General features: G+C 43.7%; 1 protein-coding gene across 1 annotated transcript in view; it reads right to left on the bottom strand.

Moving 5' to 3' along the window:
- BTBD11 (BTB domain containing 11) overlaps positions 1-10,641 on the bottom strand; it is a 69,648-nt gene extending 59,007 nt beyond the window's left edge. The window contains exon 1 of the mRNA XM_005421795.2: positions 10,497-10,641. Within this exon, the coding sequence (XP_005421852.1) occupies positions 10,497-10,572 (76 nt within the window). The 5' untranslated portion in view covers positions 10,573-10,641. The remainder of the gene's footprint in view (positions 1-10,496) is intronic.
- Between the last annotated feature and the right edge of the window lie 5,453 nt (positions 10,642-16,094).

The raw sequence follows: 16,094 nt of genomic DNA, 5'->3' as shown, positions 1-16,094 counted from the left end.
GCAGAGCCTCGAACAATCCGATACATGCCCTAGTGCCCTTTGCCTCCTTCAGCCGCATCCAGTTACAGCAACAATTCTCCAGGGCAGAGACCGTGCCTTAGCATATCTGTTCTCCAGGATCAGGGCCAGGAAGGCATGGGGAAGCTGACAGGCACACACACACACACTGCACACCAGCACTTAGGCAAACTCTGTAAAATGTAGCACAGTGCAACATCTGGTTCTAGGTGTGTGTGTGCGTGTTGTCTTGAACCCCTACCAGGTTTTGCTCCTTCTATTGCTCCTTGTTAATATGCTTTTGCGTCTCCATTTCCTTCCTAAGAATGTACCAAGAGTTGAAACTCTCTTTGATTCCAAGGCACACCAAAGCCCACAGATGTGAAATCAGCTTCATGATGGGACTCACTGGTCTGCTCTCCAGCAATCGGCCAACTCCAGCCTCATCTGGGAAACCCAAACTACACATGATCTCCTTGCCAGCTGTAAAAGCTGTGCTACATCTGAACAATGAGGGCAACCTTGAATTTATGGCCAAGCACAGAAAGATAAGCCCTCTTCACAAGTCTGTGCTATCCTTTCATTAGTGTCAACCACCTCTGCTGTTCAGGGCTGTGCTCAGCACAGAAAGGCTCTGCAAGGGCAGGTTACCTGCTCACAGCACTGCTGGCTTTTCTGCTATTTTTTTGGCCCTGAAAATATGTCTCAGCTGTATCAGCTGAACACATCTGAAAGGCCGATAAATTCCTCGGTGCACCATTTCCAGAAAGAGTACATCTAAAATAAAATTCCCAGCAGTTGCACTGACCTTGTGACTCCATGAATGAGGTTCCTGATGGCTGTGGCATCAGGACCCAAGGGGCTTGGCAGGGATCCCTGCCTTGCTCTCCACTGATCAAATTCTCACCCTGTACCACCACCTGAAGAACAGACTGGGGAGCTGATCTGCCTGACATGAGAGCTTGCCAAGTTTATTTTGTTTTAAAATTAAACTCAATGAAAACTTCTGTAATTTATGCATCATAAGCCAAGTGAGCCAACGCACAAACTGCTTTGCAGGCACAGTCGGGGAGATGAAAACATCACATTGTGCAGGGTAAACATAAGAAAAAAGAAAAAGAACAGCGAAGCGGGGGGACATTTCAGGACATTTTTGTTGCCAAAGCTCGGAAGCCACAACTAGAGGACAGGCTCCCAGAGGGCAGCAAAGGCAGCAGCAAGCCCCAGGCTGACACTGCCTTGCAGCCCTGATTCCAGATGGGGAAGGGCTCCAGGAGTGCAGATCCATAGTGGATCTCATCAGCCCAGAGGAGAAAGGCTGTGGCTTGCACACCAGCTACCAAAAACCCAGGAAAACACCTCTGTACCACAGTGTGTGCAGAGCCGCCACTGCAGCTGCCAGCATTTCCCCCTGCCTGTAACCGAAGCGGGGCTCACCCACTGCTGCTGCTCTCAGTTCAGCACAGTCGGTGACTGCAAGGTCCGCATACGTTTGATTTAAAGATTGAAAATATTATGTAATGTGCATGTTGTGACATGGGCCTGGTTTAAGGCAACACTGAATATTTAGGGAACAGCTTCACTGACTTCAAGCCACAGATATGATGTGACAGGCAAAGTAAAGCTGCTCCCATCTGCATGGGGGTGCAATACAACATATAACAACAACATACAGCATGCAAGTGGACAGCTTCAGCCTAAGTCCTCTCCGCAGTGACCAGTGAAGCTTTTTTTTTTTTTTAAACTGTGTTTGGCTTCAGTATAAGCTATTATCACTGCTTTTACTATGTTAGAGCCTGGTGTTCAAAGAATAACACATCTGTTTCCAATTTTATACTGGGGAGGGAGGGCAGAGAAAGGCAAAAAAGAAAGAAGAGAAGGAAAATGACAGATACCCAATGCCCATGCCTGAGAAGCTTCCTGTGGGATTTTCCAATCTATCATGATGAACCTGATGATGCTATGCTGTCCCACCTGCCTAGGAGCAGCCTAACTACTTTCAGACTGAACAACTGCCAGAGCCAAAACCATTCAGCTGAGAGTATGCCTGCAGAGCCACAGCCCTGACGTGAATGACACAGACAGATCCTTACGCAGCCCCTCTTTATGACACCTACCTCATGTTTTTTCTTGTTCCAAAAGCATGTCCTAAAACTACCAGAACAACTTAGCAATGATGTCTTTGTACACTGAAATGAGCCACACAGTTCTTTGACCTGTGTCTTTCCTTCAAAACCCAGCGGAGAGAGAGGAGCATCTGTTCCTACTGCAGCTGTCTTCCCACCAGGCGCCCTGCTGGGGCACTGTGAGAAGCAGCAGGAGACCATGTTTTTAGCACGACAGCATTGTGCAGGCAGCACCCATCAGTTTGATAACGCTGGTCTGGTCATCCTTCCAGCTGTCCTTGACTCCTACGGGTGTAGTCTGCATTTGGGAATCATGCCCTGCAGTGGGGCGTGTTAATGGCAGCAGCGCTACTGCCTCGCTGGGCTTCCTGGGTGAATATTTACTCCTGCAAAGAGCAGGCCATAGCCATAGGCAAGAGTTGTGTCTGTCTTTCAGAGCCCTTAACAACCTCCTGTGTCCTGTCCAGACCATGAAAAGAAGGAGTATGCATCAGGGAGCAGCATTCTAGATGCCAACTTCATGTCATGGTCAGTAGATTTCCCCCTTACAAGCATGTGAGCCAGGTGCAAAACTAATTTTCTTGATCTAGATTCATTTCACACTTCAATACAAAAGTCTTGGATCTATGGTTTTGCTCACAACCAGCTCTGGGGAGACTGTATTGGAAACACGAATTTATAACCCTGACAATAAACCATGGTCTATTTAATCAGATTGCTAGCTGGTAGCCACAGCCATTCTGCATCCTTCCCAAAGCGTAGCTGTCTCTGCCCCTCTGGTTTCCGCACCGAAGGGGCACATTGGTGCACACACCTGTCAGCACACCACTGCAGGTGAATATGAGCAGCTGAGCTGTGTCTCCCGTGCCAGGTCACCCTCAGTCACCCAAGCCATCCCTACACCCTCGATTCCAGCTGCACTGTTCCTCCACGTTCCTCTCTCTCCAGGGGTACATCAATCTCCATGTTTCAGAAGTCAGCTGAGCCAAAACTGCTTGAGCAAAACCTGTCCTCAAATGATTTATTGTGAGGTTTTCTATTGTTAACTGAACACTACTCATCTATACCAGGAAAGGAGTGTGCACAGAGATAGGGTGGCTGCATACTACATAGTGTGCAGAATGTATTTTACAGTGTGCACGCTCCTAGCACAAAGTATCTCCAAACATAAAAAGTTGTTCTTGGCACACCATATATTCCAGATTTTATTCCAGCTGCCTCAGGCTGTGGGTGTGCTTGGGGTGCCATAACCCACAGTCAGTGGGACATCCAGTTTGCAACAAATTCATCGTTGAGCTCACCTTGCAGAAACTTCCCCAGCTCTGCCATCTCTGCTGTCCCACGCTGTGCCCCTATCTACTACCACAGGCAACCTTTTCTTCTCTTAAAAGCCATTCATCTCTTCCACACAAGAGCAAAAGAAGGAACTATGGCCTCAGACTCAGAACTGAGAAGACAGGACCAGGATGCAAGCAGCCCATTTTCTGGCAGTGACTTCTATGTGGCCTCCCACAGATCATTTAATCTTTTTATCTTCACTTACCCCACCATCACAAGAACCTTCTATTTATATTACAGAGTAAGTGTTTGCATGCAATTTAGCGTTTGCAAAGCCTTTGAAGACTGATAAATTAGGTCTGGATATATCCCATTAAAAAGCCACAATAATAATTAAACCCTCTCAAGTTCACATACCTATTATAACAACACTTACACGTTTGGACTCTCCAATCTGACACGGCAAGCTTGATGTTTGTGTCTGATTCCCCTTAAGCCACATCAACTTCAAATAAAACAAGCTTTGACTCGGATGAGCTATTCATGTGCCAACCTAATGCAGAGCCTTCACTCTGCAGAACACCACTGCCTTATGGACCATCATTCCTGGATTTTCTTTGGCCCATGTCCTTAAACAAAATTTGAGCGCCCCAATGGCGGAGCAGGCCAGCTAAGAGTGCTCACCCTGACCTGACCAATTGCCTGTGCTCTGCACAGCAGGGATGAGGAGGACTGCAAAGAAAGGAGAATGCCATGTGAATCCCAAGTGTGCTGTGATGCAGGGGTTCAGAGGGAACAGGAGTCTGTACCTCAAATGTGGCGTACAATGGGCAGTTCTGCAGGAGTTCACGTTGGTGTACGTGGGTATTCACATTGGTGTGCTGGGGAAGGCAGGTGGAGGTTGGAGCTCCAGCCCTCCCCAGCCACCACAGCGATGCCTTTTGCCACTAAGCATCAAACCTGAGTGGGCTTAAACACAAGAGGTGGAAGCCCTGGAGGAACAAAGCCACCCTGGGCTTGTTCCCAGGAAAGGCAATGGTGGCTAGGCCTCACCCGTGGAGGCAGACAGAGAACTCCCAGAGGAGCTCAGGATCCAGACAAGCAACAAGACAATCTGCCCTTGCTACCCAAGACAGAAATCCACCCCCTTGGTCAACAGGGCAGTCAAAGGGAAGATAAAGCCTGAGTAGGGTGTAACCTGGTATTTTCAAATTATCCTCTCTCACGCTTCATCTCACCTGATAAGTAAATGTATTGTTTTATGGCTGATGACAGTGGGTATCAGGGGGAAGAGAAGAAAAGCAAGATGTTGTTTGGGACTATTAAGCAACCCACAACCCCTCCTGTGCACAGATGCAGACAGAGAATGGAGGCTGTAGTCCCTCACTCAGAGAGGGCAGCAAGGAAAAGGGGGTAGCAGCTAGGGAAGCGTGCAACCAGGCAGCCCTTAACAGAGCCAAGAAAATACCTACCATTTAACCACTGAAGCACTGCATTCATCTGCCTTCTGTTCTCTGCTGAGGGGGGGGCTTTCTCTGTTGAGGAAACTCTCAACAACTTCTAACTTTTACACACAGACTGGATGATGTGTGGATATCAGGAAGGAGGAGTTGCTAATTAGACACCCAGAAAGTGGGTGAGTGAGGACCTAGAGACCTTGGGCAATAACCCAGCGGAGGCCCTTGGAAACCAGGAAAAGCATCACTGTATCTGGAGAGGTAATACGCAGGCTGTGAGTCCACGGCCAAACACTATGCTGAAGGGAGCACTTCCATCTGAATGGCAGGTTTGGGCTAGTACTCTGCTTAGCTCAGCACTGTGCTCCATGAACCAAACCATTCACAGGGAATAAGCATGGTCTTACTCTACAAATGCTGCTTAGTCTGAGAAATACATCTAACAAAAAGGGCTTTTGTTCTGGCAGTAAATTAACAGACATTCCTATGACAACACTCCTTCAGATGCCACCCTTCCAGCAAGCACCTTTACCCTGGCATTTGCTTCTAAGCCTAGGTTTAACCTCTTCTTTAGAGCACACGAATCCATTTGTATGACTCCTGCAGTGCTCCTTCCTGTTGGCTGCAGAGGATTGAGACTAGATGAAAAGGCAAGGGAGGGGATGCAGACTTTCATCATCTCCTCAGCTGAGGCTGCGAGGAGAAATGAAAAACAGTATCAGTATGTGCAATCACATTCCTACTTACACTTGAGCAGTAACCCTTCCTTTCATCCCTAAAAGGGTGCCAAGATCCACTGCGAGGCTTTTATTTTGGAAATATATACATTCAGCACTGTGGATGCAAAAAGAGGATGCTGTGTAATGAAAAAAGGGGATAGAGGGTGGCATTTTTCCAATGGCAAAAAGGAAAACCTTGCTGAGACCTGAGTGGTGACAGGAAGGAAATACCAGCCTGAACATCACACCTAGGGACTGCTCTAAGTTAAACACCATTCAAAAGCAAAAAACTGCTGATACTAGCAGTGTTAAATCATATCTTCAGATTATCACAGTTTAAAATGAATATGATTATTCATTGTGGTTAACACTCACAGTGATACAAGCACCAGTCACTGAGGTTTGCACAAGTCTGCATGGCAAACTTCTCACCCAGGAAAGCCACAGGAGACTGGCCATCTTTGCACCCAAAACAAGCCCCTAACAGTTTTTTGCTCTAACCTGAAGACATATACTAAGAGATGTTTTGGATGACATCCTAAGCCATGGTTTATCTCCCTGTGCTGCCTGAGACACACAGCCTTCTGCAGCCCTACAAACACACGTCAGCACAGGGTGGTTGTCCCACATCAGACACTAATACCTTGGCAGTCTTTACCCCAAGGCAGTGAAGGACAAGTATTTCTTGGGGCCAGGATTGGTGCCCAGTGCACTTTAAGGCTCTGCTCTGCCTTCTCATCACCTGCGTGCACACTCAAGAGAAAGAGAGTCCTCCTTCACCCCAAAAAACAGCAATGACCTTCAGTTATGAGCCTCATTCCTTCTGCATTTGGTCTCCAAGCCAGCAGCAGTATTTTTAGATGGATGATGAATAGATGTCTTGGAGCATTATGCAGTCAAATATAACATAAATTTTTGTGGATTGCAAACATGCATATAAAGAAGTTAGGAAAAATATTCAAAGGTCAAAACGTGGTATCATGGGATTTCTCCACAGCACAAGCTCTCCCTAATGTTCCTGTCTTTTTTCTACTCAGTCTACTTATTTTTTTTTTACATCTGAAAGGGAAGAAATGAAAGAGATGAACTAGAAATCTAGGAGAATCCCAAAAACTTTCTGAAAAAAACCCAAAGAGATCTACTCCTTTTCTCCGCTAGGCTTAGAAATACAAGAATCTTCAAGGAAAAAAAACAGGGGGAATAAAAAGAAAAGCAAAAGTCCTGTGAAATATTTTCTCTAAGATTCAACAGTGTAATACTGTCAGGCTACTGTTTAAAATCCTATTATTTTTTGCTGTGCTTCAGTTCTTCCCAATGTTGTCTATATAATAAGCATTTCAAATGAAATTACGTTATTTTAAAACACACCGTAGTAGGCAATTACAATTGCTGAATACTAAATGCCAATATAATATAGACCAGATTTATTGTTGTTCCTTAACTTTCTGCCATGTTCATTATAATTTAATGAATAAGGTCTCACATTAATTTTTTAAGCCTTTGTCTTGGAATCACACATTACTGCTGTAATTGTGGTGCAGAATTAGGTGTCTATTTACATTCTCCTCCTAAGGAGACAAAACCTCCTTTTTTTCCCCTAAATCAGCAACATCACCTCTTCTTCCTATTTTCTGGAGAGAGCCCCATGACCAGTGGCACTGCCTCACCTGGCCACTGCCAGCCAGGCCATGTCCCAGTGGGGACCAGTGCCTGCTGCCTGCTGAGCTTGGAGATGAGAGCAGAAGCACCAGGCAAGCAGGATTTGGCAGGACCAGGGCAGCACCCATGAGTCCAGTTGCACCTGTCTGACTAGGAGGACTCTTCAATGGCAGCATAACCAGATGGTGCCTGCCCTTCCCATCTGGTTGTATCTGCCATCCCACCTTTCCCCAATTTTCTCCTACCTTCTGTCACACCCAGGGAGACCCAGCTTACCTGAATGGTTTTTTCTAATACACTGACAATACATGAAAAAACAAAGGGTGCAGACACACAAGGACCATCATGGGTAGGGCAAGGTAAAGGCACCATATGATACAAGGCTTTTTACCCTGTGAATCTCTTCTTCACCTAGAACAGACTGTAAAGAAATTAAGAAGATGTGAGCAGAAATACAGGTGCTGGGCAGAACACAGGTCTCATTTGCAAGCTGTTGTCCTTCCATGGGACAGATTTGATTCCCTGGTCTCAAAGCCTCCAGCAGCTCAGCAGCTGGCCACACTGCTCCATGCAAGGATGCTGGGTAGAACTGAGAGCAGGGGAAGCCTTTCCTCTGCACGCAGACACTTGGTAATTCCAGTTATTCTGTGTACTTACAATACTTTAATTATTCATGTCAATAAACTATAGGAAATCTCATTCAATTAGAATTGCTTTTTTAAATATTTTTTTTCCTGAGATAAAATTAAATTGCTTTATTACAAGATTAGTCTTGCCCTTGTTTTTGTGCTCTTTTGAAGAGAACAGAAATGAAATCCTGGCTCCTGGGATATTGCAAGCTGGTGGGAAAATGCAGACACATGCCTAGGGACTACTTCCTCTGCGGGTCCATAAGGCGAGTTTCTGTCCTTGTCATCCACTTCTGGTTGCCATCTCTTCCTTCCTCCTCCTCATGATCCTCTTCTCAAGAGCTATCCTCTTAATTCCCTCCTATCCAGAGAGTCTCCCTCATCACCTTTATTCACTCCCTCAAAAGCAGGCACTTTTCCCTATTCAATCCTCCCTCATATCTCACTTTCTCCATGGCGATGCTTGCCATATTCTCTTTCTTCTCCACAATGTCCATCCCACTCACACCACCAGGGCAATAATAAATCCTCCTTTGCCTTCTGCCTTCATGCTTTTATGATCCCCAGGTGCTCTTGCCATCTTCTCTCTACTGCTCTGCATTTCTGCCCCATGCTGTGGTTCCCCACCCACCTCCATGGCAGAGGTTTTGCTGTGACCTCTGGCTCACAACCACTGCTGATGCCAGAAACAGACACACAAGCACTGAACAAAGAGCAAACCAACTTGTATCCCCTCACTGCTCCATTTTCCTCCCACTTCATGATTTTTCCTCCAAACTCACGAGCATTTTGCCCACCAACATGCTGCAACTCCTTCCACATTTCACAGCTCAGTTTTGAACTCTGCACCAGCACTGCTCCACAGCACAGATTTTCTACCCAACTGAGCATATCAAGCCTTGCAAGCTTTGCCAGTTACTGCTCCTCCCACTGCTGCTTCCCTGACATGCATCTGCTTGCAGCAGCCAGGGAGGATCCCTCGAGTTGGCCACAGGGCTTTTTGGAGGGCTACCAGCCTGCTGGATGTGCCAACCTCTCTGACAGCTGCATCCAACTCCCACTGGCGCACTCTGTTCTTCCAACTGGCCACCCTGAAGAGTGTTTTGCCTCTGTTTGCAGTCAACAGATGTACCAACCAAGCATTTGAATCTAAGGTAGGACACTTAGAGGTCATAGAGTTCAAACTGTAAAATGGGATGAGGTGCTCTATCTAAGAAGTCTGGCTTTTTGGGTTAAGTACAAAGGTGCAAAAAAATCCAGAATAAAAACCCCACCCATCATGAAATACCCACAAATTACTTATATATTAAACCCCAACCATATGAACTGTAAGAAAGAGAGCTGTATCATGCATAATTTAGTTGGCACACAGACAGTACTGTTGTGGGTTTCATGCACGTGAAATAAATGAGCATAAATTACTTCATTTGAATAACACCAAACACCTGATTCCAGAGACAGAGCAACACTTCACACTAAGGATCTTGGCTTGTTGATGCTGCACCAGAGCAAATTAAAATTAGCAAGCTGAAAACAGAAATTCACCTTGTGCCTTACAGACAAACATCCTTGGTGCACGCACATCATGGTCCATGAACAGAAGGAAACTGAACCAAGATGATAGGATGGAGCTACAGAGGAGACTCCCATTGCTACAGGAAGTTTCAAAAAACGTACACGCAATTCATCAATAAGAACAGCAGTAGGTTGGGTAGGCTATATCTTCATGGATTTGAGTATTTTCAATTTCTCCCCAAAATTTCATAACAGACCTCAGGAAAAGAATAGTTGATAGTATTTCTCACAAACCTCAGGAAAAAAAGACCACTTTTTTTTGTCTGAATGATTCTGTTTTCCCACACATAGCTTCCTGTATCTAACTAGACCACAAACATGTGATTAGAATGCTTCTCTCATAAGAAAAAAGAAGTTTAAATAAAGCACTTCTGGTAATTTTACCTCCATGTCACATAAGGATGCATATGACCTTTGCCTCCTACCAATTATTAGTGCCAAAAGCCAAGTTTTCAAATTTTGACAAGTATCACAGATTCCTGTATTTCTCAAAAAGTTCTTTGATTAATATCAAAAAATTATTCTTTCAGGAGTGAATTCCTCTGCTGTAGGTTAGAGTTGTAGGGCTGGAGAAGGAAAGGCAGATAAAGGATCTTCTCTAACAAAGGATGAAGTAGATCTGCCTTAAAGATGTGACAACATTTCCTTTACTTTTTGTAGCCTTCAGCTTTCTGCCTGCCCATCATAAACAGACATTCCACTGAAATGAGACATGATACCAATCCAAGAGATACTTGCAAATCTGGCCAGGCTGAGAGGTGCTCTCAAATACAACACAGGGAAGATGGAATAAAGCATCTTTCACCTTTAAAACTGAGAGCAATGTATGCAAACAAGCCATAGGCATTGCTACGAGTCTGCACAACACTTCTTTCCTCCTATAGCTTCAGCCTCCTGAACTAACAATGGAGCATGAACACAGCTAGATCTGCCCAACATCTCCAACATTATGCAGCCCCCTCATCTCTCCTCAGCAGAGATGGGCAATGCACTTTGCTTTGCTTTGCTTTACTTCAAGGAAAGAAATCCAAACATTCTCAACAGCCTGGTACTTACTGAGTTCAGCGATGCTCCCCACGCGTGTGGCAAGTAGAGACTGTTCGATGGTCCTCAGCTCTGACTGGCTGAACATCTGCACCTCCCCGGGCTTGTTTGACCTTTGCTGGTCCTTGTGAAGGTTCAAGCTGTCCGGCAGGCAGAGAACACCTACATTGGATATAAATAAAGGAGAAGCCCAATATAATTTCAGCTAGTATGGTAACTTTGCTGCCACCACCACATCGTTTCGGGGACATTCCAAGATACAGGCTGCATGTGCAGAGCTGGAAGACAGCCAACATCTGTAACACAGTGTCACCGATGGCTCATGCAGAAGTGGCCCTTGTTAGCCCTTCTGAATGTCTTCAAGCTGATTACGATGTCACCTCGGGATAATTTTTACAGAAAAACCTAGGAGGACTGCTTAAGATGGAGTTCAAAAATTTCAAAGAAGCCTCCAAGAAACTACTCTAAACCTACACAAAATTATTATAAAATGGTACCTAATGGTATCTCAGAATTCCTAATGATTGGCTTTCAAATTATATAGGAGACAGACAACACATTTACAGCTTTTTCCTGCAAGGGGATTTCACTGTCAATTGCCAAAATAAGGGACAGCATCAAGATGCTGTAAGTGTCATTGATGGCTGATTGAGTTTCTTTTGTAAATACAGCTTCCAGCAATTGAACTGCTTGGGCTCCAAAAGCCCATTATGCAGAAGCCCTTAGAGCAGTGAATTTTTATGGTGCAGGGCAAAAGTAAAGCTACTGACATAAAATGATTTACATACACATTCATTCAGGCACAAAAGTCACTTTCTGCCATGACATATAAACCCTCAGGAATAGATGGAGGGCATCTATTTATTCACCAAAATCATTGTCATGCTAAAAATCAGAATGTATTTACAAGAGCAAACACTGCCTTACCAGCCTTGGGCAACAGCTGCATTGGTCCAGCTTGGAGAGCAAGCTCTCCTCCCTTCCCAGGCTCTGTGTAGAGTCAGCTCTGGCTATGCTTTTCACAGCATCACATTCCTAATCCCTCTGGGACATATACAGGTGGAGAGCCACTGGAGGCAGTGGAATTGTACCTCTTTATGATGATTAAATATCATCTCATCTCCAAATATTACCTTTGAAAACAAGCTAGAGTAGGAAATCTATTTTTTCCATTAGCTTTTACTACTCCTTTCTTTAAATACAGTGTAGGTTCTGCCCTTATGGGCCAAGCAGAGTTTGCAAAACCCATTAAGGAAGAGGCACATATTTAATGTTTTTCTTCAAGGGAAGAATTTGCTTCATTTCTGAGCTCAGTAAATCTATGACACCTAACTCTAATGACCAATAATTCTGTCAGTAGATTGATAGAACTGTCAACTGTTGGAGCACTGCAAGATCAGAAAATGCACCTGAAAGGAGATGCTTCTCAGACATCTTGTTAGCTTCACCAAACCACCTTAGATTCCCTTCCTCACATCTATCTCCTCCCTGCAACCAATTGAGTCCGCAAGTTGTATTTGCAGCACAGACCTAGAAACATCCATCCTGGGAAAAGAGAGGTGACACAGGTTCAATGAACCCATTCCGAAGAAAAAAGCAGGGGTATACCCTGGGAAAACCAAGACCAAAGGTCCACCAGAGCCTTAAGACAGAAACCTAAACTAGGATCATCCTCTGCACGCAGCAGTGGCCCCAGAATAAAACCCCCAATAGCCTGTTCGAATCTTGGAGATGGACGAGCAGGAACAAACGTAATTCCCAGCCCCTGGCCCTGGTCCAGGCTTGTAACAATGCCATGAACGTGTAGAAGGTCATGAGAGAGTAACACAGCTCGTAAGAAAGTGCCCTGGAGAGAAAGAGCAGGACACCTGACACCACACTGGGGAGGGAACAATTCGAAGCCAAGAGGTAAGGAAATAAAAGCAACAACAAACAAGCTCTTCCAATTTTCCTGCCATCACTTATAAACACTTGGTGCACTGATCAACATTTATATTCCGTGGATGTACAGAGTGTGGGAAGTACAACACCTGCATTTAAAAAGCAGGCTTGCCTGCATATTTTAGTAAGTATTCTCTCTCATTTTTTTTAGATTCTTCTTTATCATTTTAATGGATAGAAATTAAGACCAAATTGGAAGAGTCTTCCCTGCAGAAAACAGATGTAAAAATGACCTAATATTCTAAGAGATTTCTAAAAACAAGAAATAGAGCACAATCAGCTTTATGGCATCTTTAAAAAATGAATTGGATAATTTTTCTATGAAAACATACCGTAAGTGCAGAGTTAAAAATACTGTTTTAAGATAACTTTATAAATGAAATTCAAATTGTTTAAAATTAAAATTATATACAGAAGATATTTCTCCAAGTGATTGATGCAGTGGGATATAAAAATTTTATTCTCTACTTTGCCTATGATTGTTCCCACAACTAGGCCTTTTCCTTACAAACAGCCCTAATGATTAATTACTCTGGTCTTTAGTGAGGGGAACATATTCTTAGGCTCTTGGAGAGAAAAGCACCAATGAAATGCAAAATGAGCTATTGTTAGAAAACTTAACAAATTATAGGATATGTCATGCCAAAGGGTTACACTTGGGCTGGAGATTAGCAGAGACACACAATAGCCAAACATCTGATTCTTATATCAAAACTATAATTGACCACAGCAAGTGACCAGTGGGGTGATGGAAGATTTGTTTGTAACTCATAATTTTGCTGGATCAAATCTGGTTTTCACAAGCATGGAGAAAGTGAATTGTATGCTTTGGGCATGCAACTCAGCCAATCTTCTAGCTTCAACTGTTTCCCCCAAAAATATTAAAGCAACTAAAATGCTTTTTAGAAGAAAAATCCCCTCTCTTTTTATCAGTGTTTGATGTAAAGCTCAAATTTTCTGATGAAAGGCTACAGCAAGGAAGAAGAGAGCACACCAAACTGAAGGGGAGGAGAAAAAGATAAACACTTTGTGATTGTAAATATCTTTTTTATAGACAGAAAATTCTAAAAAGCCACCATCATCTTTCACTGGTTTGGCTACAGTTCAACTTCCTTATTTTCATTCTCTGCCAATTAGTATTATTCACTTGCTTTTTCAGCCTTATTGTGTTGAAGGTGAGGACCTCAAGTTTCCAAAGGCCTGAAAACTAGGAGTTTTTCCCCGTTCCTTTTCTGGCTGTCACTGCCAATTCTATCTGTCATTCCACACCAAAGATTTCTGTGCAGTATCTTCAAAAATGAACAGTGGTACCTGTCTTTTCTCTCAACTGGCACTGTTCAATGTCCTTCCTTTCTGCATGGTTACTCAACCCTGTGCTCTTCTTTGCCCATGATTTTAGCCCTCTTCTTGCCCGTGATTCCCTGGAATGGCAGTGAAGTAGTCAGCAGCTGCCCGATGAATCCCGGGCCAGACTCCATTGTGCATCCCTGTCTGCTCTGTGCCACCCAGCAATGTGCAGCTGCTATAGCCCAGCTGCTGTGAAGTGCTGGAGCAAGCACAAAGCACTCCCGTGTATTTGGATTTTGTCACCTCTTTTGGTGCTTCCCCTTGTCTCTGTACCCTCCTTGGGGCATGGATCTGCCCAGGACTTGATTGCATGGACACATTCAGAATGGAACCATACCCAACATTGCTGTATTCACTTTGCCCTTGGCCACAGAGTACCCTGCAATCTACAGGTGAAAGACTGAAGAGAAATCATACATTTTAAAATCAGCAGGATGCCAAAAAAAATCACAGTGATAAGCTCCTAATACTCCCCCCACCAAATCTCTAGAGAAAGGGCAACATCATAGAGAAAATTTGATGCACAACTAATACATTTCACATTTCCCTGTCTTCTGGGCTCAGCTAAAGCACAAGCCAGAGCTCAATCCCTAAGGACTTAAAAATCCCAAACCAAAGTATTGCACAAAATGAAGGTACCCAGACTTTTTATATAAAAGGAGCAGTTATTTTAAACCTTCATGCAAACTCATCCACAGACTGGGGTACCTGTTAATTCTTACAGCTTCCTCATGCACAGTCCCACCTCTTGGGCTTAGCTGATGCACCACCCTGCACTGCAAAGCAGATTTTGGCACAAAAATACATGCTTTCCTGCATACTACTTTCAGAGCTTGCCACAGAGCTGACCAATGCTGTCCTTGCAGCGTTGAGTGCATCACACAAATATCCCAAACTCAGTGCCCAGCAGCAGTCCCAACAGAGCTCCTCAGTGTCTCCCCAGCAAAACAGCCTGAAGGACCTGAGAGCCAAGAGCAACCCCAATGCAAGACACAGCAGCCATTGTGTGACCTCTTACAGCCTTTCAAACCAGGAGAAATACAGGGATTGTAGACCAAACTTCACCTAAATACAGAGGAGTCATTTTTAAAACCATTTTTTAAAATCTAAGCTTCCTCTACTTCTTAATTTAGACAGATACCTGCACTTATATACCAGCTCCTGCCCAAACAATTCCTGAAGTGACGGCACCTATGGTGCCCATACCTCAACTACTGTTGAATTTATATATATATTTATATATATATCTGTACATAAAGGCATAGAACAAGGCAAGTAAGAAGTGTACCCTGACTATATTTATGGGTCTGCAATATCTAATGTCATCCAAATCTCAAATTCTTTGCCTCCTCCCTCTCCTTTAGTATTCAAATCCCATGATCTAAACAAAACAAATTCTCAAAGGCATTAAATTAATAAAAACGTCCACTGAACAATGTGATTCAAATTGACCTATGGATGAGTAATCTAGCAGATACCTAATACAAATGTGTTTGCTTTCACTAAAAATATAAGTGCTGTAAACACCAAAAATACTTTTTTCACATTTCACCATTCATTCCTTTGGAAAGATTGCCAGACTTCTTTATACCAATTTAAAGTCTGAATAGAAACATGAATGCTTTGCTGTCTCTTGTTACTTTTCTTTAAGTGCTACTACCTTCAAGAGAAAGTAATTCAAATAATCTTTTACCTCCCTCTTTATCTATTACATCTTAAGCAAATGTATATATCTGGAGAAGAGTTAATACTCCCACTGCAAGGAATAGCTGGATCCTACTAAGAGTTTATAGAATTTAAGTGTGCAGGAGAGATGTAAGGCAAATTGCTATACAAAATGAGCCTGAAAGTGGTAGTTAACCCTGAGCTGTCCCCAATACGTGGTGTTGCATATTACATTGCTAAGGTAAATGCCAACCTTACCCAGGAGGACTACCTTCAGGAGTAGAAAATCCATGGGAACACAGGACCAGAAAGTCTTTAAGACCAGTCTTCTCTCATAAACATGAGAAGTTCAAGAGCTCGCAAAACATCAATAATAAAAAAAAAACAAACCAAAAAACAAAGGGAAAAAAAACCCAAAAACAAAAAAACCAAAAAAACCAACCAAACCCACAAAAAACCCCCACCACAAACAAAAAAAAGCCCCAAAAACCAAACAAACAAACAAAAAAAGCAAACCAAAACAAAAACCCACAAAAAACCACAAAAAGACCCACAAAAAATCCAAAAAACCCCACAAAAAACCCCACCACGAACAACAAAAAACAGCCCCTTTTCTTCCACAAGCTCATGTACTAAAATACTTTCCAGGACCAGAGG

The sequence above is a fragment of the Geospiza fortis genome, unplaced genomic scaffold, assembly GCF_000277835.1.
Source record: "Geospiza fortis unplaced genomic scaffold, GeoFor_1.0 scaffold173, whole genome shotgun sequence".
Classification (NCBI taxonomy): Eukaryota; Metazoa; Chordata; class Aves; order Passeriformes; family Thraupidae; genus Geospiza; species Geospiza fortis.
This window is presented reverse-complemented; position numbering and strand designations above follow the sequence as displayed.